Source organism: Neophocaena asiaeorientalis, unplaced genomic scaffold (assembly GCF_003031525.2).
Source record: "Neophocaena asiaeorientalis asiaeorientalis breed wild unplaced genomic scaffold, Neophocaena_asiaeorientalis_V1.1 scaffold129, whole genome shotgun sequence".
Taxonomy (NCBI): domain Eukaryota; kingdom Metazoa; phylum Chordata; class Mammalia; order Artiodactyla; family Phocoenidae; genus Neophocaena; species Neophocaena asiaeorientalis.
In genome coordinates, this window is record NW_020172446.1 from 7,182,152 (window position 1) to 7,204,214 (window position 22,063).

The following is a 22,063-nucleotide window of genomic DNA, read 5'->3' on the forward strand; positions in this document are numbered from 1 at the left end:
GACCTGCAACCTCTAAGAGCATACTAAAACAACAAGTGTTTGTTTTTTTTCACATTCTATTTCACTGTTTATAGGCATACACAGTTGTATCACACAGAAAACTGATTTGAGATAAAAAGCACTAGAAAGCGATATACAATAAAATCTAAACAGGTCAGTCAGAATTCCATTTCTTAGGAACCATCAGGTGTTCCAAATGGCTTCATGCCTTAAGTCAGAGAGGGATTTTAATCAACAGAGAAACGATCTTTGGAACTTCCCTGGTGGTGCAGTGGTTAAGAGTCCACCTGCCAGTGCAGGGGACACGGGTTCGATCCCTGGTCCAGGTGGATCCCACATGCCATGGAGCAGCTGAGTCTGTGTGCCACAACTACTGAGCCTGTGCTATAGAGCCCGCGAGCCACAACTACTGAAGTCTGTGCGCCTGGAGCCCATGCTCCACAGCAGGAGAAGCTACCTCAATGAGAAGCCCACGCACCACAACGAAGAGTAGCCCCTGCTTGCCGCAACTAGAGAAAGCCCACATGCAGCAACGAAGACCCAATGTAGTCAAAAAATAAATAAGAAAAAAACAAGCGATCTTTGAGCACCCATCAACAAGTGAACACTGCTGGAGTGAAGATTATATCTAGCATGAGTTTGATGGGTGTGCTGTGAGAATGAGGAGGCATCCTGATTAATGTCCATAAAGGGAAAGCCAAGAATGATGAGGTAGACCGGCCAAGAAAAAGAAACAAGGAGAGGAAAGAGAAGAGCTGAAAGGTCAACAGTAATGAGATGGCGCTTGTAAGTTGCAATGGCAGTGAACATCAAAAACTTAGTGGAGAGAGTGATGAAGAAACAGAGGATAGGAGAGTTCTCAGTTATCTGTTTTGTACCTCAGTAGTAACCCTTTGTTCAGGACATCTCTCTTGTCACTTTTAAGTGGGACTCAGTATTTTACATTTGATAACCGTTGAAGGCATTGATTTACCTGGAGAGTATCCAGGGAGTAGGGTTTAAGCAGTATGAGGGGTGAAGAGTATTCATTCCAGTAGAGTTTAGTGATAGGCTAAGGCTATAATAATGAAGGCTGCTATATTATTATAACAGAACTGAGGTTTTGGGGGCACTTTATTAGGGTTCTCCAGCAAAACAGAACCAATAGGATTTACGTATAAATTTAAAAGGAAAAAGTGACCACAGTCAATCGCCGGGAGAGGGAGAGAAAGGGGAGGGAGAGATTTTAAGAAATTGGCTCATGTGGTTGTGAAGGTTGGTAAGTCCAAAATTTGCAGGGTAGGCTGGCTGGCTGGTGAGCCAGGGAAGAGTTGATGTTGCAGCTCCATGTCCAAAGGCATCTCGGGGGATGTGTAAGTCTTTCTCTTAAGGCCTTCAACAGATTGGATGAGGCCCACCCACATTATGAAGGGTCATCTGCTTTACTCAGAGTCTACTGATTGAAATGTTCATCTCGTCTTAAAAATACTTTTATCTCCTTTCTTCAGATTTATAATCTAAAGCTGTAGAGCATCTATTTGCAACACTTGCCTTTAATATTAAGAGTTACTAGACTTGAGGTTGGTAGGAGTAATTCTCAGTAGAAAAGGTGATATCTTAATCATTGGTCCAAGGCTAATTGAAAAATGCAAAGTATTTTGGATGAGTGACTTAAATCTTGCAAAATGAGATATGGTAGTCAGTTGTAACTAATAGGAAAGTGAGGAAATGGTGCAGCTGTTGGAAGAACTTTACTTTTTCAAAAAGTGAACTATGCCTGAGCTTAGTCTGTCCCTCAATTATGAACCAACCTGGTCTTTTTTTGCTTTAGTTTTTGTTACTGCCTGCCAATAGCAGGTCCTAGTGAATCATGGACCTCCAAGCTGAAGGAGAATAAGAACAAGTAGACATTAAAGCCTAGGTATTTGAGGGACTTCCCTGGTGATCCAGTGGTTAAGACTCCGTGCTCCCAGTGCAGGCGGCCTGGGTTCGATCCCTGGTCAGCAAACTAGATCCCGCATGCTGCAACTAAGACCCAGTGCGGCCAAATAACTAAATAAACAAACAAACAAACAAAAAACCTACGTATTTGATTAAAAACTTTCAGTGATCTAACATTTTCAAATTGTGAGGATAGGGGAAATCGAACTTCTTCATGTTAATTGTTCATGCAGACCACAAGATACTGCAAGGACAATTAATGTTTTAGTTACTTTTGTCATCTTATTTTTATTAGAAAACAGTTTCAGAACTCTAGAAGCTTATCTCTGTAGGTGGGAGAGTGAGGAAATGACAAAAATTGATTTAAGGAAATGAAGTTACTTTCGGGGATACTTTGTTGTCTGATGTAATCTTACAGAATTAAACTGTAAATTTAAAAATTTAAGTTTGACTGGGGTATTTTTCAGAATATGCAATGCATTGATTTCATAGGTAAGTGTACCTATTTTTTTTTCATTATTTGACTGCATTGCAGTATGGCACTAATGATGTAGTTTTTTTTTTTTTTTTTTTTTTTTTTAAAACCCGTGTCCCCTGCATTGGCAGCCAGACTCTCGACCACTGCGCCACCAGGGAAGCCCCAATGATGTAGTTTTAAACATTGTTTTTACCTAGAATAATAGTCAAAGTCAAATATTGAGAACTTAGAGAAACCTGTAACCTCATGTCTGATGCTGTGGTAAGGAGCATCATCTGAAGTGATGAAGAATTTGCTGGCACACCCAAAATACCCACCACTATTGACACGGATGAGTCCGTACAGTGAGGACTGTGCAAATCAAAACACATATGTGTATGTTCTGTTGGGTTAGTTGTACGGAAATCAGAATGATTTGGGTGGTGCAGACAATTTGGGGATGGTGAGAGGAAGAGAAGACAGCACAAGTGAAAAAACATTTCTCATCCAGGGACCAGGACCATGTTTGGGGAGATGACTGCTTCAGTTTTCATTTCTCATGAAGCGCACAGTTTATGAAGAAACAGGAGATTCTGTTTAACTCTAGAAAACTAGTATGAAAAGGTACTCAATAATTCTTCTGCCTTGCCTCATTGCTGTATCTGGAATATATTATTTGGATTAGGGTTATGAGCTATAATATAATATGTGCTATTCAAGGAAGGTAGATAATTTGCTGACCCTCTTTATTTTATTTTATTTTTTAAAAAAATATACCCCTTTCTCTTAGCTGTCATCATTCATTCATTCATTCATTTATGGCTGCGTTGAATCTTCGTTGCTGTGCAAGGGCATTCTCTAGTTGCAGCGAGCGGGGGCTACTCTTGGTTGTGGTGCGCGGGCTTCTCATTGCGGTGGCTTTTCTTGTTGCAGAGCATGGGCTCTAGATGTGCGGGCTTCATTAGTGGCACGTGGGCTTAGCTGCTCCACGGCATGTGGGATCTTTCTGGATCAGGGCTCGAACCCGTGTCCCCTGCGTTGGCAGGCAGATTCTTAACCACTGCACCACAAGGGAAGCCATGCTGACCCTCTTTAAATAAGGCATTGTTGAGTGACAATTTCATGAGAGCAGGAACCATTGGTAATCACTTAATGTACATCTAATAATAAGTAAATCTGACAGTTTCCATTTTTTATGTCAGTACACCTCTACTGTTACCATATAATTGGCTGTTTATGTTTTCCCTCAGACACATCCTTTATTTTCTGTATTGTTTTCCCCTATTTCATAAACTCCTGGTTAGCAAAGAACAATGTAGATTTTTAGTGAAATAATATTTTATAAAGGTGTTTTGTGTGTTTGTGTGTGTGTGTGTGTGTGTGTGTGTGTCTGTGTTGACATAGGATTTATTTTAAATAGTTGTTCGTTTGGGCTTCCCTGGTGGCACAGTGGTTAAGAATCCGCCTGCCAGTGCAGGGGACACGGGTTTGAGCCCTGGTCCGGGAAGATCCCACATGCCGCGGAGCAACTAAGCCCGCAAGCCACAACTGCTGAGTCTGCGCTCTAGAGCCCGTGAGCCACAGCTACTGAGCCCACATGCCACAACTGCTGAAGCCTGCGCACCTAGAGCCTGTGCTCCGCAACAAGAGAAGCCACTGCAGTGAGAACCCCGTGCACCACAACGAAGAGTAACCCCCGCTCGCCGCAACTAAAGAAAGCCCACGCGCAGCAGCGAACACCCAACACAGCCAAAAATAAATAAATCAAAAAAAAAAAAAAGTTCTTTGTTTAAAAAGCCAAAAAATTTAAAAGTTTGGCTTTCAGCACATATCCAAGTCACTGTAATGGCCTTCAGAAATATTAAAATCATAAACATCAGTGAACACTCTAAGTCTTCCTTAAACATAATATGACAAGTTCCAGTCTAGTACTCTTTAAGGCAAAGTTGTGTCAGTCCTCATAATTTTGACATTTTGTAGTGTTTATAATTTGAGATCAATGTAACATTCCCCCAAAATGCTGTTGTGTAAGCATCATTACTTCAAAACTGTATGTAATACTGTGTTACCAGGAAGAGAGAGAATAATACAGAAGAATTCTGCATTGCATAGAAATAAAACTCTGCTAAAATCAAACTGTAAAAAACTACTAAAAGCCTTTCATAAAAAAATGTAACAACCTTCTGCTTTAGTTTCCTTGAAGCTGGAAACTGATCTCAAAATTTGAAGCCTTAACATGACAATGCCTCAAATTCTAGGATATTCTTTTGATTTACACCAATTTTACATGAGGCTGATTGTCCCATTTTAAGAATGGTCTAAGTATTGTGATTTTCTTCTTTTTAATAAATATTCAACTGGAAAATCCCTGGGTAAGACCTTACCAATCAATATGTTAATATTGAAGGCTTTAGCATTTAAAACAATATTGTTTGAGCAGAAAATTCCCATTAGCCTTGAAGCTTTAAGTCCCTAACTTTCGGACCAAAAGCTCTCATTGCAATGGGGTGAAATTGAGAGCTGTGTGATGGACTTTATTTCCCACCTTGGTAAAACTGGACTTCTGCAGATCTTGTAGCTCTGTCCTGTCCGTGTAGTCTCTTTCAGTGTGTTACCACTTTCTATTGTAGTTTTCCAGGTAATTTTTTAACGTAACTATTGATACACAGCCTAATACAAAAGAAGTTGACAGGAGAAAAATTTCAAATCGTTTGCTCAGAGATTATAGGACGGTATTATTGTTGTTGAAATATCTGTCTCAAGTGTGAATCCGTTAGCATTGAGCCTTGGTGTCCTTGGGAAGTCCATGGGAGATAAAAGAACTTGCAAACTTGGCTAAGTGTGAAACCTTAGCCAGTGTTTTTAACACATTGAAACAAAATGAGAGGAACTTTAATAATTTACTCACCATCCTGATTTGTAAGATTATTTTTTAATATTCTCTTACTTCTCTTTTCTTTTTTACTTTTCTTCTTTCTCTTTCTGTGGTGAGGTACTTATCCAAGTCATAAACATTGTTTATGACTTGTCTAGGAGAGCTGCACTGGTGTAGCAGAAAAGTGGATATAGTATTAGAATACAGAATACTTAAGAATTCTGCATTCCAGAAAGCATACTGAAGAAGCCTCTGTTTCTAGTGCTCAGGCAACACAGATCTGATCTCTTAAGAACGTCTGGATATTGACAAACCAAACTCTTCTTTGCAAATGAACAAACCAAACTCCTTGAAATATGTTTGTGATATATACAAGTAGCTTAGAGGGGATTATTGAAGTACTGCCAAAGTACATTTCAAAAATAAGTCTTTTCATTCATTATGTTGACTTCGGAAGGATTTCTGAACCCCCTTAAAATGCATGTATGTAATATTTTGTTTATCTTCATATGTCCTTTTATGAGGGAAGAGGTCTTGGCTTTCATCACATTCTCAAAGGAGTCCAGTGACCCCCCAAAAGATTTAGAACTCCTCCACTAGGTGGTATGAAAATACTGCCTGGTTTATTTGTACTGTTGGTTATAAATATAGATTGTTCATTGCAAAGTACTCTAAACTCTGTCTTTTGCTCCATTTGAGAACCATTTATTTTTGTTGTTATGGGATATTTTGCAATTATGTTAAAATATTAAGCTAAAAGGTAACTGCAAAGGTAAATCTGAGAAATACTGTACCTTGTCTATATTAAATTCTTAAGTATGATACTTGGGCTTTCTGGTAACCAATATGTATGTTAAATAAAGGCAAGAAAGTTTAAAGCTAGGAAATTAATAGAGGATAAAATAATCTGAGTTAAAAGGAACCTTAGATATTATCTTCTTTCCAGAAAAGTTAGATGAATTACTCAGATTTATAGAGTTGATGACTGGCTCGAACCCACATCTTCTTTCTTAATTTGCATTTAGGGCTCATCATACCTATTGTCTCTCTCTACCATTTGTCATCAATACTTAGCTAGTTGTAATAAAAACATTATTAACCTATAGTAGTAAATAATAACATAATTAATTATAATTAGCAAATTGAGACGTTTTAAATTTAATCATCCCACTCTCTTACTACAACCTTTCAAGTGTTCATCTCCCAGGAGATAGAGACCTCTGCTTTCTTAATCCCTCTACTCTTTATTTGCCTTTCTTGTTATCACTTTCTGCACAATGTAGTTAGGCTCTTTGATCCATTGTTTCAACTCCCTTCATTATGCATTCATCTCACATATCCTGTCAACCCTCAACCCAATCCTAGATCTCTAAATGTATGACTTTTTTGTTTCTGTAGCCAGACGACTATACATACTTGCTACAGAAAAATCACATCTTTGTAGATTGGCACCAGCAAAAATTCATGGTCTCCGATCTTAAAAATGTCCTTCCTGTACTTCCTGTTGTGTTTCTTTGCCCTCATTCTTCATAGCAGCTCTTTCAAGCCTCTTATTGCCTTCTTCCTTTCTCCCCCAGCCAGCAAATGACCTTACTTCCTGTTTTCCCGGAATATAAAAATTTTTGCATCTTTTTCTCCTTTCTAATACAGTAGAAGAGGTAAACCATCTTTATATCTGGATCTCTCATTCCTTTTTCTTCCTCCTCCTTCCATTGAGTATTTCCCTATTCTGATTTTTAAAAAAGACTTTATTATGGAAAACATCAGACTCATAAACAAAAGTAGAGAATAATAACCATTCATTATTCATCTTCAGCAGTTATCAACTCAAAGCTAATATTGTTTCATATATGTCCCTCCATCCACACTTCCAAATTTTTTTGAAGCAAATCCCAGACATGTTATTCCACTGATAAAATTTTCATTGTATATTTCTAAACGACTTTAAAAAATAATCACGATACTGTTGTCCCTTGAAAAACTCAGTTATTCTTTAATATCATCAGACATCCAGTCAATGTTCACATTTCCCCAAATGTTTGTTAATTGGTTTGTTTTACAAAAATTATTTATTTTACACTTTCTAAAAGTTCAGATCTAAGTAAGGTCAGTTCTGAAGTCCAATGGTTATATCACTTATCTCTTTTAATCTATAGGTTTCCCTTTCCAACTCTTTTTTTAATTTCCTTGGAATTTATTTGAAGAAACTGGGTCATTTTATAGGGCTTTTCACAATCTGGATTTTGCTGGTTATATCCCCATGGTGTCTTTAACATATTCTTCTGCCCTGTATACTTCTTGCAAATTGATAGTTGGAGCCAGAGACTTGAACAGATTCAGATTTCATTTTGTGGCAAGAATACTTTATAGGTGGCGTGTTGTTATTCTGTCAGTGGATACATCATGTCTGGTTGTTGCATTGTTTGCCTTTGGTTAATTAGGGGGTGAAAATGGTCATATTAAAATTATTCATTCCTTTATTTCTCTTGAGTCTTTTTTTTTCTCCACCATTAGCATTTAAGCATCTCGCTTGGTTGAGAAAAACAACAACCCAGAAAAACTGCTTTTTAACATTTCCATCTGTTTCTAAGATTTTTATTCATGGTACCATCTTTACTTCATCTTCTTGCACTCATCAGCCCATTTGGATGTGGATTTTGCGGTGTTGAACCATGCCCTTACCATTTTACTGAAACCATTCTCATCAAGGTTATCAGTGGGAGCTCTATACTGAATGGAACAGACCCATTTCAGACCTTATTTTACTTGACAGTTGGGTAACTTTGGCTATTGTTGGTTGCCTCTCCTTGAAATACTTCCTTGGCTTGTGACATATTCTCTCTTCTTTTTACTTTTACCTCTTTAATTGCTTCCTCTTAGCCTCTGTTGTAGACACTTAAGTGTTGGTGTTGCTCTGCCTGGCTCTAGGCTAGGGCTTCTGCTCATTGTACTCTACACATTCTCCATAGGTTATCTCATCCTTTGTCATGGCTTCAGTTATACCGTCTCTTAGCTGGTAAGTACCAGACCTTTTTTTCCCCCCCCCATAGGTTGATTATTTTCAGAACTGACTTGGTTGTACAGCTTCTGACTAGAAATCTCACAGGCACCTTGGATTCAGTGTATCTAAAGATGGAATGAGTCACACTTACTTCTTCATCCCCTCACACATAGTTCTACTTAGTTCAACTTATTTCTAATCTAGAAATCCAGAAGTTTTTTGAGTTGACTCCTTGACTGACCTTTTACTCTCACCTTTCTAGTTCTCTTTATTTACTGCTGCTATTCTAGTGTAGATCTCCATCATCTATCACCTTCATTACTGCAAGCCTTCTATCTGGTTTCTTCCTTTCCCGTCCTTATGATCCATTCTTCACTATATAAATGAGAATGATTTTTCTAAAAAACTTATCTAATGGTTTACCATTGTCCCTAGGATAAGTTGTAAAGACCAGAGCTTGTTTTGTGACCTAGCCTGTGCTTACCTCTTCAGCTTTATCTTTTTAAAAATTTATTTATTCATTCATTCATTCATTTATTTAGTCTGTGTTGGGTCTTCGTTGCTGTGCGTGGGCTTTCTGTAGCTGCTGCGAGCGGGGGCTACTCTTCGTTGTGGTGCGTGGGCTTCTCGTTGCGGTGGCTTCTCTTGTTGCGGAGCATGGGCTCTAGGCGCGCGGGCTTCAATAGTTGTGGCACGCAGGCTTAGTAGCTGTGGCTCATGGGCTCTAGAGCACAGGCTCAGTAGTTGTGGCGCAAGGGCTTCGTTGCTCCGCAGCATGTGGGATCTTCCCGGGTCAGGGCTCGAACCCGTGTCCCCTGCATTGGCAGGCGGACCCTCAACCACTGTGCCACCAGGGAGGTCCCCTTCAGCTTTATCTTGAATCATCACCCGCTATGTGGAAGTACTTGTCACACTTTTCACGCAGTTTTAATTGCCTGTTTCTTGGCTGACTCTTCCAGTAGACTGTAACTTCTTCAGTGTAAAGACCAAGTCTTGTCTTTTCCCTCATTAAACCTGATGCCTGGCTCATAGTAACTGTTTTGTGTATGTTTGTTGAATAAATAAACTTGTGCTGTACACTATTATACATTCAGTGATTTATGCATGCCTTGGTTTTATTGTTATTAGATCATGCTAGTATTCCAGTACTATTGTAATTCTTGTGCATTAATTTGCTTTTTTGTCTAGAGGCAGTCTCTCCATATTTAAATTGGACCCTGTAATATATCTAATACAGTAGAGTTTTTTCCTGATTAAAACAGGGATTTTTGCTATGTTTCTTTTTTACTCTGATTTATATGATTAATTCTCTGTCAGTGGATTCCCATTGTCCCAGATAATGGAAATCTGTAGACAGTTCACACAGTCACCAACATCAGATAATCCTTACCCTACTGTAACCTTCGTTAGAGTGTATGAGTTCCAAGATAGTTTGGCTTGGCATGACTAGTGAGATTTAGAAAAGTGAGGCTTAAATAATTAAGAGATGTTAAATACCAAAGATGGTGGGTTTTCTGAGTTGTCCATTGTGCTTGGTTCTCAATCCACTATTTATTACTCACATTAGTCACATTTCTCTGGATTTAGACATAGTGGTAGTGGTGGCTTTCAGTTATTATTTTGAGGTAACTGGGCTACAGGTCAGAAGAATCATTCAAGATTATAAAATAAATCTCTGATTATATTTACTAGTATTGCTCAGTGGAGAAGGATCTCCATTGAAATCAGCAGCTGCCATTGGGAACATATGAGTACTCACTTTTTGACTCAGGGCTCCTCTTTAAAAGCAGGGTCTGCTCTCTCATTTTTCCTCCTTGACTGGCTTATTCACGACTCGCTATCCCCAGTGCCTGGAATAGTGCCTGACATGGCATGGGAAGGGTACTCAAGAAATGGTCTTTGACAGTGTAGTGGTTACCAGAGGGGAAGGGGTGGGTAAAGGGAATCAACTGTATGGTGACAGATGGAACCTAAACTTTTGGTGGTAAGCACGCTGTGGGGTACATAGAGGTAGAAGTACAATGCTGTATACACGAAACTAAAATAATGTTATAAACCAGTGTTACTGCAATAAAAAATAAAAATTGAAAAAAAGGTACAAACTCGCAATGAGTAGTAAAGAAGTCCTAGAAACCTAAGGCACAGTATAGTGAGTGTAGACAACAGTAATGTATTATAATCATCAAACTTGCTCAACAAAAGACTAGAACTTAATTATTCCAACCACTTTTTAAAAAATTATGTAATAAGATAGAGGTACTAATTATCACTACAAAGGCAATGATAATATTATAATCTCTAAATGTATCAAATTAACATATACCTTAAATTTACACAATGTTATATGTCAAATATATTTCAGTTTTTAAAAAGATACCATATATTTTTTAAAGGGTTATTTTTTTTAAGTCTTTATTGAATTTGTTATGGCTTCTGTTTTTTTTTTTTTTACATCTTTATTGGAGTATAATTGCTTTACAATGGTATGTTAGTTTCTGCTTTATAACAAAGTGAATCAGTTATACATATACATATGTTCCCATATCTCTTCCCTCTTGCGTCTCCCGCCCTCCCAATGGCTTCTCTTTTTTAAGTTTTGGTTTTTTGGCTGCGAGGCACGTGGGATCTTAGCTCCCTGACCAGGGATCGAACCCACACCCCCTGCATTGGAAGGCAAAGCCTTAACCATGGGCTGCCAGGATGTGATGTATTTAAAACAAAAAGAAATAGTTTTTGTTTCCTCTGTCCATGATGTGTCTTTTAGTAGGTGGTTCTACATGCCCTTCATTAGACGTTAATTTCATGTGGAAGATGATTTCCTATTTCTTTGAAGTGTCCCTTCCAATTGAATTTTGTAGGTACCAGTAGTCTGCATTTTAAGTAAAACTTACTCAGATATATAGTTTACCCTTGAACAGTGTGGGGCTAGGAGCATCAAACCTCCTCCGCACAGTCAAAAATCTGCGTATAATTTTACAGTTGGCTGACTCTTCATATCCACAGTTTCAGATTGTGTAGTCCCATAGTACATATTTATTGGAAAAAAATCCACTTATAAGTGGACCCATGCAGTTCAAACCCGTGTTGTTCACGGGTCAACTGTATTTCCTAATTACAGTGGACGTTCTGTCTAGCTATTTTTATACGGTGTGATGAGACACACTAATATTAAACTTTTGTAAGTTTATACAGGAGATTTGAAGAATAATTTTTTTTAAAAAAATATTTATTTATTTGGCTGTGCTGGGTCTTAGTTGCGGCATGTGGGATCTTCGCTGTGGCATGTGGGATCTAGTTCCCCAACAAGGGATTGAACCCGGGCCCCCTGCATTGGGAGCTCGGAGTCTTAACCACTGGACCATCAGGGAAGTCCCTGAAGAATAATTCTTTAAGAAACAGTTCTTGATTTTTCTTTTACCTACATTTACTCTCATCGAGCTGATCACAGTACTTTTTAGATGTTGTATAGAAATTGGCTTTATAGTGTTGCAAGTGTAAAGAAAGGGCTCTGAAATATTAGGTAATGGGGTTACAGAATTGGATTACTGTGTGAGCACAAAGAAGGATGTACTTCATTCAGTTTTCAATTTTTTTTTAAACACATACTTCTTAAGCACACAAAATAAATTGAAATAATGCTAAATTACCTCTTTTTTAAAAAAATTTATTTATTTTATCTTTGGCTGCATCGGGTCTTTGTTTCTGTACACGGGCTTTCTCTAATTGCGGCGAGCGGGAGCTACTCTTTGTTGCGGTGCACAGGCTTCTCATTGCAGTGGCTTCTCCTGTTGCGGAGCATGGGCTCTAGGCACATGGGCTTCAGTAGTTGTGGCACGCAGGCTCAGTAGTTGTGGCTCCCAGGCTGTAGAGCACAGGCTCAGTAGTTGTGGCGCACAGGCTTAGTTGCTCTGCTGCATGTGGGATCTTCCTGGACCATGTCTCGAACCCGTGTCCCCTGCATTGGCAGGCGGATTCTTAACCACTGTGCCGCTAGGGAAGTCCCAAAATTATTTCTTGATTAAATGCATTGGTTAAGAAGGCATGAGATTGCTAAATGGCTTGTTTACATTATAAGTAATATCAGCTATTCTAAGATCACTAGTAACTAATATTCAATCTTGAAGGTTACTTCAGTTATGGTTGGAACCTTTGGCTTGTGGACAGTTTCTGACGTACTTATCTTTGTTACTTTTTTCAGGTAATGCTTCTTTTTGTAAATTAGAAAATTTGTTTTTTTATCATTAATGGAAAATTATTGTCTTCTCTAGAAGTTGTATGTTAATATTCAAAATTTAATAAAATTGATATCAATATATCTAGTAGGTGACATGGTTGTGAGTGGGTAAATTTTAAAATAGTGTTCTTTTGGCTCAGTAAACTATTAAAGATAATTTAAAATTCGTAAAATGACTATTTTAGCATTGATTTTCACAGTAGGTTAAAAAACATCATCTGATACTCATATTACCATCATAGTAATACCTCACCTTTGAAAGTGTATACTGCAAATAATAATTTAGAAATAATTTAAATTCTAAGTGAAAGAAATAATCTTTCTCTCTTTCTTCTTAGGTGGAATGAACCTTACCTGTTGAATATCTCCTGGTTACTCGTTGGATTCACTTGTGGAAGAATCATTTTCCCCTGCGTGGAAGCCACTTGGTGGCATATTTAATTATAAATCCAGGGATTGCAAAGTTTTTTGATTTCCCAAAGGAGGGACATACCACTATATCAAATAAGCTTGACATTACAGCCAAAATGGTGCTGTCCCAGAGACAACGAGATGAACTGTAAGTTTCTCTGTTTTGTGATTTTTAAAAAATCCTCTCATAAAGGACAAAGTAGTAAATTAAAATACAGCTTTGGGAGACATATTCTAAATTAAAACTATTGTTATGAGAGTTCAAATATTGGTTTGGACTATTTGGTCTGATTTTAAAACCGGATCTTATTTTGACATAGTATTATTTACCCGTTTGACATAAACGTGTGTATGTTTAAAGCAGAGCAAACAAGTAAGTTAGTTGGGATAAGTTCTATCCTAAGCGTGTCTTAACTATCTTATGTTTAATAGGAAGGTAGGTGCTTCAAAGCTCTTCAAAATTTTTTTGTCTGGAATCCATGTATTAGAAAAATGAAAGCTTTTTTGTTGTTTTTACTGCTAATGCCTTTCCTTTTTGTCTTACTGTGTTATCTTTTATCATCCAATGGCTATTGTATTTGAACTTTATGAGGTGGCTAGTATAGTTAATGCAAGTGCATTAATGAAAGAAGCATGAAATGATTTGACTACTGCTATTTTATAGTATCTTATAGCATCCCATATTTTATAATATTCTATTTTTGTAGGTGAGGAAATAGGGGGAACATTTAACTTCATGTTCTAGGTATTTAAAAGATTTTCTGGGTTTCCCTGGTGGCGCAGTGGTTGAGAGTCCGCCTGCTGATGCAGGGGACACGGGTTCGTGCCCCGGTCCGGGAAGATACCACGTGCCGCGGAGCAGCTGGGCCCGTGAGCCATGGCCTCTGAGCCTGCGCATCCAGAGCCTGTGCTCCGCAACGGGAGAGACCCGCGTACCACAAAAATAAATAAATAAATAAAAATAAAGATATAATAAAAGATTTTCTGTGGGTTTTAAAAAACTTCATTTGGAAATAATTTCAAATTTATAGAGAAGTTGTAAGATTAGTACAAAGAATACACATACATTTTATCCAAATTCACCTACTGTTACTTTTTACCATTTGCACTCTAGTTGTGTGTACAGTATTTTTTTTTAAATTGGAGTATAATGCTTTAAAATATTGTGTTAGTTTCTGCTGTACAATGAAGTGAATAAGCTATATGTATACCTCCATCTCCTCCCTCTTGGACCTTCCTCCCACGCCCTGCCCATTCCACCCATCTGGGTCATCACAGAGCACTGAGCTGAGCTCCCTGTGCTATATACAGCAGGTTCCCACTAGCTATCTATTTTATACATGGTAGTATATATATGTCAATCCTAATCTCCCAATTCGTCCCACCCTCCCCTTCCCCCCACCCATGTCCACATGTCCGTTCTCTACATCTGCGTCTCTATTCCTTCCCTGGATATAGGTTCATCTGTACCATTTTTCTAGCTTCCACATATATGAGTTAATATACGATATTTGTTTTTCTCTTTCTGACTTACTTCACTCCACAGTATTTTTTTTAAAACCATTTGAGAGTAAGTTGCATGCATGAACGACCTTTCCCCCAGGTACTTCATTGTGCGGTTCCTAAGAATAACTATATTTTTTTATAAAACCACAGTACAGTTAGCAATTTCAGTAAAATATAACATCATCACAATACTTTTTATTTAATCTACATCAATTTTGTTAATTGGGCCAATAATGTCCTTTATAGCATTTTTTCCCCCTCTCTGGTACACCATCCAGTCTAGGATTAGGTATATTTAGTTGTCATGTCACTTTAGTCTCATTGAACCTGGAACATTTCCTCAACATTTCTTTGTCTTTTATGACATTAATATTTTTGAATAGTCTTTAAAAAAATTCTTTTTATTGAATGAAAGATTCTTTAAATTCTATAGTGCTTTACAGTTTTCAGAAGCTTCACACATGATTTTATATAATCCCATAGTAACCCTTTTTTCCTCCCTACTCCTAAGTTGTTGCCCCTTCCCCACTTCCGTCACCCCACTGGTAACTACCCACTGGCTTGTTGTCTATATCTGTGAGTCTGCTTCTTTTTTGTTTTATCCACTAGTTTGTTGTATTTTTTTTTAGATTCCACATATCAGTGATATCATACAGTGTTTGTCTTTCTCTGTCTGGCTTAGGTCACTTAGCATAATGCCCTCCAAGTCCATCCACGTTGCTGCAAATGGCAAGATTTTCTTTCTTTTTTTTTGGCTGAGTAGTATTCCATTGTATATATATCACATCTTCTTTACCCATTCTTCTGTTGGCGGACACTTAGGTTGCTTCCATACTTTGGCAATTGTAAGTAATGCTGCTATGAACATTGGGGTGCATGTATCTTTTCAAATTAGTGTTTTTGTTTCTTTCAGTATGTACACAGGAGTAGAATTGCTGGGTCATAAGGTAGCTCTATTTTTAGTTTTTTGAGAAACCTCCTTACCTTTTTCCACAGTGGCTGCACCAATTTACATTCCCACCAACAGTGTATGAGGGTTCCCTTTTCTTGCCAGCGTTTGTTATTTGTGAGTCTTTTTTTTTTTTAATAGAGTATTTCTCATTTTATGTTTGTCTGTTTCCTCATGATTAGACCCAGTTTATGCATTCTTGGACAGAATACTACATAAATAATTTTGTATTCTTTTCAGGATATCATATTTAGGGACACAGAATGTCCACTTGTCCCTCAATGATGATGTTAATTTTGATCACTCAGTCTAAATGTCTGATGTCTCCACTATATAGTTGCTTTTATTTCCTTTTCAGCAGATAAGTGGGGAGATATTTTAAGATCATGCAAACATTTTTCTTTCCTGTCGATAATTTCTCTCCTAGATTTAACATCCATTGATGATTCTTGCTTGAATGATTCTATACTACAGTGGTGGCAAAGTGATGATTTTCTAACCCCACTACTCATTCTGTATTTGTTAGCACTCAGCATTTTACTGTAATCAGTGGACCTTCTTTTTCTCCTTTTTATATACTTCTCTTTTCATTGTTGGTATTAATTCATGGGTTCTTGCATTTTCAGTTATCATTCTTTACTATTGTACTGTTTTGGTGCTTGAATTGTCCCAGATTGTCCCATAGGAGCCTCTTCAGTTGGCTCTTATCTATGCCCCTGTCATTTTTTGTGAGCACCCCCTTACTTTCTAGGATAACAGGATATTCCAAGCTTATCGTTTACCTATCCTGTCTTAACCTTAGAATCAGCCGTTGCTCTAGAAAGCCCTGGTTCCTCTTAGTGGGGAATGGTATTTGAGACCAAGATATGGGCACTAAGTGTACTCATTACTACTGGGATGTCTTTGCTTCTGGGCCCTTTAAGTAGACAGAACTAGGACATACATGTATGTATTAATACATATACAGACCCCCTAGCTCATATGTGTACTAAAGTTTCTCAGTCTTTGCACAGTTGACGTTTTGTGCGGAATAATTCTTTGCTGTGGGGGCTGTCCTGTACGCTCTTGGTTGTTTAGCAACATCCCTAGCTTCTACCCACTAGGTGCTACAACCAAAAATATCTCCAGATGTTTCCACTGTCCTCTAGGAGGGCTGTCATACTTCCAAAATAGTTTTAGAATTATTACGCTCATACTACTACAAAAAACAAATCTCCTGGAAAGGGTCCAGAGTTTGTATGCAGTTATCCCCCCATCCATCCTGCCCAAGACTGAGAGTATATAATCAAATACTGTGTTTGTAAGTTACGTGGATTTGTTTTGTACTGTTTTTTCTTCACTCTTCATGTCGTTATATCATTCATTTGAAATACAGTTAGGTTCATGTATTCTAGTGTTTCAGTTTCTGTGTTTTGCATCACGTCCCCTTCCCATCTTCTCTAGTTACGGCGAGCTGGGGCTACTCTTCCTTGCGGTACACGGACTTAATTGCGATGGCTTCTCTTGTTGCAGAGCACGGGCTCTAGATGTGCAGGCTTAGTAGTTGTGGCATGCGGGCTTCAGTAGTTGTGGCTCGCGGGCTCTAGAGCACAGGCTCAGTAGTTGTGGCACACAGGCTTAGTTGCTCCGGGGCATGTAGGATCTTCCTAGTCCAGGGCTTGGACCTGTGTGCCCTGTGTTGGCAGGTGGATTCTTAACCACTGCCCCACCAGGGAAGCCTGTAAATGTACTTTTATAAGCCTACAAATGTACTTTTATATTATTGAAGGCATGTCTGGTTTTTAATCATTCTTGTTTCTAAGTCACTTCAGATCCTTTTCTTCTAGATACCTGTGTGAGCTGACTGCAAGTCATGCGTATTACTCTCATAATCAGGATGAATGTTTAAACATGGCCAAGAATAGAGCTTATATGTGTGTGTGTGTGTGTGTGTGTGTGTGTGTGTGTGTGTGTGTGTGTGTGTTTATTTATTTATTTATTTATTTATTTTTGGCTGCGTTGGGTCTTTGTTGCTGCACATGGGCTTTCTCTAGTTGCCGCGAGCGGGGGCTACTCTTTGTTGCAGTGTGCGGCTTCTCATTGTGATGGCTTCTCTTGTTGTGGTAGGCCCGCGGGCTTCAGTGGTTGTGGCTCACAGGCTCTAGAGCGCAGGCTCAGTAGTTGCGGCGCACGGGCTTAGTTGCTCCGCGGCATGTGGGATCTTCCCGGACCAGGGCTCGAACCCATGTCCCCTGCATTGGCAGGTGAATTCTTAACCACTGTGCCACCGGAGAAGGCCCAAGAATAGAGCTTGTAATTTGGCTGAAAATCAGTTGAGAAAGGGGAGAACCTAATTTCAGGTGGCCAGGTTTTTATAGAATTTGAGATAAGAATTGACTTAAAAGTGCTCATCAAGCAAAAAAAAATTGTCTTACAGATCTAAATGTAAATTTGGGAAGTAGATTTAGTGTCTTCCAATTTTTAGTAAGGAAATAAAATGAAGGGATTTGCTTTTTCTCCTGTTTTTGAAAATGATGTGAACATATATTTACTATGATAGCAAGAAACAAATGTTTATGTACCTCTTACAAGTAGGATATTTTTTGGCACCTCTGTTAGCCTTTGTAACATTTTAGCATTTCTAAAGGTTGGATAGCAGTTAGGCTATAAAATTCTTTGAGGTGTTTTTGGAAAAGAAATGAAATTAATTTTAACAAACTTGAAACAGGTAATTTGTGATTCAGCTCAGCAAATGTGTATTGCCTGCCTTCTGTGTTCTTACTACTCTAGGGCATATAAACATGAATAATAACATGAAAACATTTTTGTGGATATGACAAACATCTTTATTTTATAGATAAATCGAGGATGGGAGAAATTAAAATTATCCAATTTTATGACACTAATAGAGGCAGTTTTCTGACTTTAAGTTCACTATTCATTAAACAAAATTCCATTACCAAAACTAATATATGTCAAAAGTAAACATAACCCCCTACTTTCTCAGTCCCACTTTCCAGAAGTGTCCACCATCACCTCTGTATATTATAATTTTTTCACAGATTTTCATGTTTTTACAAAACTTACATGAACATCTGTTTTTCCTTAAGAGTTGTAAGATAGAATTATACTTTACAACCTGTTTTTAATACTTTTTGTCACCCTTTCTTTGAGTTTGGAAATGGTACTATCTGTTGTTAGTTCATCTAATAGCTACTTATAGCAAAATAAACTTATACCTCTTTTTTTTTTTTTTTTTTCGCGATATGTGGGCCTCTCACTGTTGTGGCCTCTCCCTCCACGGGGCACAGGCTCCGGACGCGCAGGCTCAGCGGCCATGGCTCACGGGCCCAGCCCCTCCACGGCACGTGGGATCTTCCCGGACCGGGGCACGAACCCGTGTCCCCTGCATCGGCAGGCAGACTCTCAACCACTGCGCCACCAGGGAAGCCCTCTATTGTTTTTTTTAATCAAATTTTACACATTGATTTCCCCCTATGAAAGATGAAGGAAGTCTGTTACTTTTATGTTGTCCTGGTTGATAATATTTGTACTGTTTGATTTGATGTTCACCCCTAGTTCCTTTGTGCCACAACTTTCCCATTCTTATATTTTTTAACAGCTATAATGAAGTATAGTTGATATACAAGTAACTGTACCTATTTAATGTGTACAATTTGATGAGTTTGGACCGTTCTTGTATTCTTTTTTTTTTTTTTTTTTTTTTTTTGCGGTACGTGGGCCTCTCACTGTTGTGGCCTCTCCCATTGCGGAGCGCAGGCTCAGCGGCGGCCATGGCTCACGGGCCTAGCTGCTCCGCGGCATGTGGGATCTTCCCGGACCGGGGCATGAACCCGTGTTCCCTACATCGGCAGGCAGACTCTCAACCACTGCGCCACCAGGGAAGCCCCTGTATTCTTATTTTGATTCCTCTATTGCTGGGTAGATTTTGTCATTATGTACCTTTTTGAAGATGGACTCATAAATAGACCTCTGTGGGTCTTTGCATGCTAGAGACTAATTTTTTCTTGCTCCCAAAATGAATGACAAATGAAAAGTGAACAATTTTTAGATTACACATTTTTCCCAATCAGAGTTATAAATATTATAATATTATAAATATTAAGGAAAAAAATTGCCATGCATTAGACTGCAAAGAAAATCTCAAATTCCAAAAAAGCAGAAATCACATAGGGCTCATTTGCTGACCATAATGCAATAAAAATATAAATTAATAGCAAAAGGAGAGAAAAGAGATTAATAATAATAATTGCTATGAATTAATAGCAAAAGGAGAGAAAAGAGAAATCTATTCATGTGAACATTTAAAAATATACTTCTAAATAACTGTGGAATATACTTCTAAATATACTTCTAAAATATACTTCTAAAATATACTTCTAAATAACTGTGGAATAAAGAGAGAAAAGTAAAACTTAGGAAGGGAAGAAATCAGTAATAGTGAGGGTACTCACCTCAGTGAGGGTACTCACCTCTGTATAGCCTACATAGCATACAGAAAATTAGATGGTCTTTACTCTTAAGAAAAAAAAAACAAAGATGAGAAATGAACATTCAATTCAAGAAAAAAGGAAAATAAGGTTAAAGGAAGCAGAGGGAAGGAATTAATAATAAGAGCTGAAATTAATGAAATAGAAAATATAACTTGGTAACTTGTTTGGTAAAATTAAAAACTAGCTTTAAAAATAGACAAAACTGGGGCTTCCCTGGTGGCACAGTGGTTAAGAATCCACCTGCCAATGCAGGGGACACGGGTTCGAGCCCTGGTCCAGAAAGTATCCCACATGCTGCGGAGCAACTAAGCCCGTGCGCCACAACTACTGAGCCTGCACTCTAGAACCCACGAGCCACAACTACTGAAGCCCCCATGCCTAGAGCCCATGCTCCGCAACAAGAGAAGCCACCGCAATGAGAAGCCTGCGCGCCGCAACGAAGAGTAGCCCCCACTCACCACAACTAAAGAATGCCTGTGCACGGCAACAAAGACCCAACGCAGCCAAAAATTAATTAAAAAAATTGATAGGGGAAATTGCAGTGGGGCTGGGAGAATATGGGAATGCTGCACTAACTACTCAATTTGTTTCTGTAAATCTAAAACTGTTCTAAAAAATAAAGTCTAAAAAAAGGATGTTACAGAGTATGTAAATATGAAAAGGTTTTTTAAAAAATAGACAAAACTGAAAGAAAAAAGACACAAATGAACAATATAGTAATGAAAAAGGCAGCATAAAATGAACTCAGGGAATTTTCAGAATTATGAGAATGTTCTATCCTATTAGATTTGAAAATCTAAATGACCTGAGTGATTTTCTAGGAAAATATATATGATAAAATTTGTTCAGGAAGAGGTGGAAAACTTGAATAGATAATTGACTGTAGAGGAAATGGTAAAAATAGTTACAGATACCAAGTCCAGACGATTTTCAAGCCTAGACTTTCTGTCAAGTCTTTAAGGACCAGTAACTTCCCAGATTATGTTGTCTATTCCAGAACATAGAAAAAGGTGGAAAACTTAGGAGCTCATTTTGTAAGGGTAGATAGAATAACCCTGATAGCGACACTAGGCAAAAGGAAAATAACAGTGAACATTACACACTAATTTTTTACGTGAACTCAGATATAAAGATACTAAATAATGTAACAACTGAATCCAGTAGCATATGAGAAAAGTTAATCATGGCCAAGTATGATTTATCCCAGGAATGCAAAGATTTTTCAATATTTAGAAACCTGTTAGTGTAATTACTACATTAATAAATAGGAGAAAAAAATGTGATCAATCCAGGAAATACAGAAATAGTATTTTTAATAATCCTGATTGTTAGAAGTTTCTGAGAAAATAAGGAATAGGATATTTTCTTAACATGATTAGGGCTTGTTGCCAGAAATTTACAGCAAACATTAGAAATATCAAGTGCATTTCCATTAAAGTCTAGAAGAAGTTCAGAATTCCTACGTTCCTGCTACCATTTAAACTTTATTTGAGATTCTAGGCAATGCAGTGAGGCAACAAAAAGAATTAGATAAAACTACAGGAAAGGAAGAGACCAAATATATTTGTAGGTGATAGCATCTACATAGGAAATCCAACAGAATCAACTATAGAATGGTTGGGTTTAGTATGGTGGCCATAAACAAGATGGCATTCAAAAATAAATTGTTTTTATTATCAGGTAATACAGTAGAAAAGATTACTTTGCCCTGTTTCTAGTGAAAAATGTGAATAATGGGAAGGCGTCAGAACTTTCATATTATTAATAAAATTAAATAGAATCCCAATCAAAATCCAAATAGAATTTTTCATGAACTTGACCAGCTTGATTTGAAAGGTGATCTGGAAGAGAAAAATGGGTATGAAAAAATTATAAAGGATTAATGAGAAAGCAACTAATTGTACCAGATATCCAAACATTAATACAAAGATGGTAAGTAAAATATTTGTGGACTAGGCAAATAGGTTAAGGGGACAGATAAAGTTCAGAGACAGGCCCATTTATCCATAGAAATTAAGCGTATGGTAAAAGTGCCTTTTCACATCAATAGAGAAAAGATGTACTGTTCAGCAAATAGTGTTAGTACAGCACATTGTTAAGATAAACTTGAATTCAGATGAATTAAAAGCCCAAATGTTGTTAAACACATAAAAATTACAGTGTAGAGGACTTACCTGGTGGCACAGTGGTCAAGAATCCGCCTGCCAATGCAGGGGA

General features: G+C 37.9%; 1 protein-coding gene across 1 annotated transcript in view; it reads left to right on the plus strand.

Annotated features, from left to right (window-relative positions):
• The window catches only part of PAFAH1B1 (platelet activating factor acetylhydrolase 1b regulatory subunit 1), a 75,689-nt gene that overhangs the window by 21,695 nt on the left and 31,931 nt on the right, over positions 1-22,063 (plus strand). Inside the window, exon 2 of the mRNA XM_024735277.1 lies at positions 12,826-13,046. Within this exon, the coding sequence (XP_024591045.1) occupies positions 13,015-13,046 (32 nt within the window). The 5' untranslated portion in view covers positions 12,826-13,014. The remainder of the gene's footprint in view (positions 1-12,825; positions 13,047-22,063) is intronic.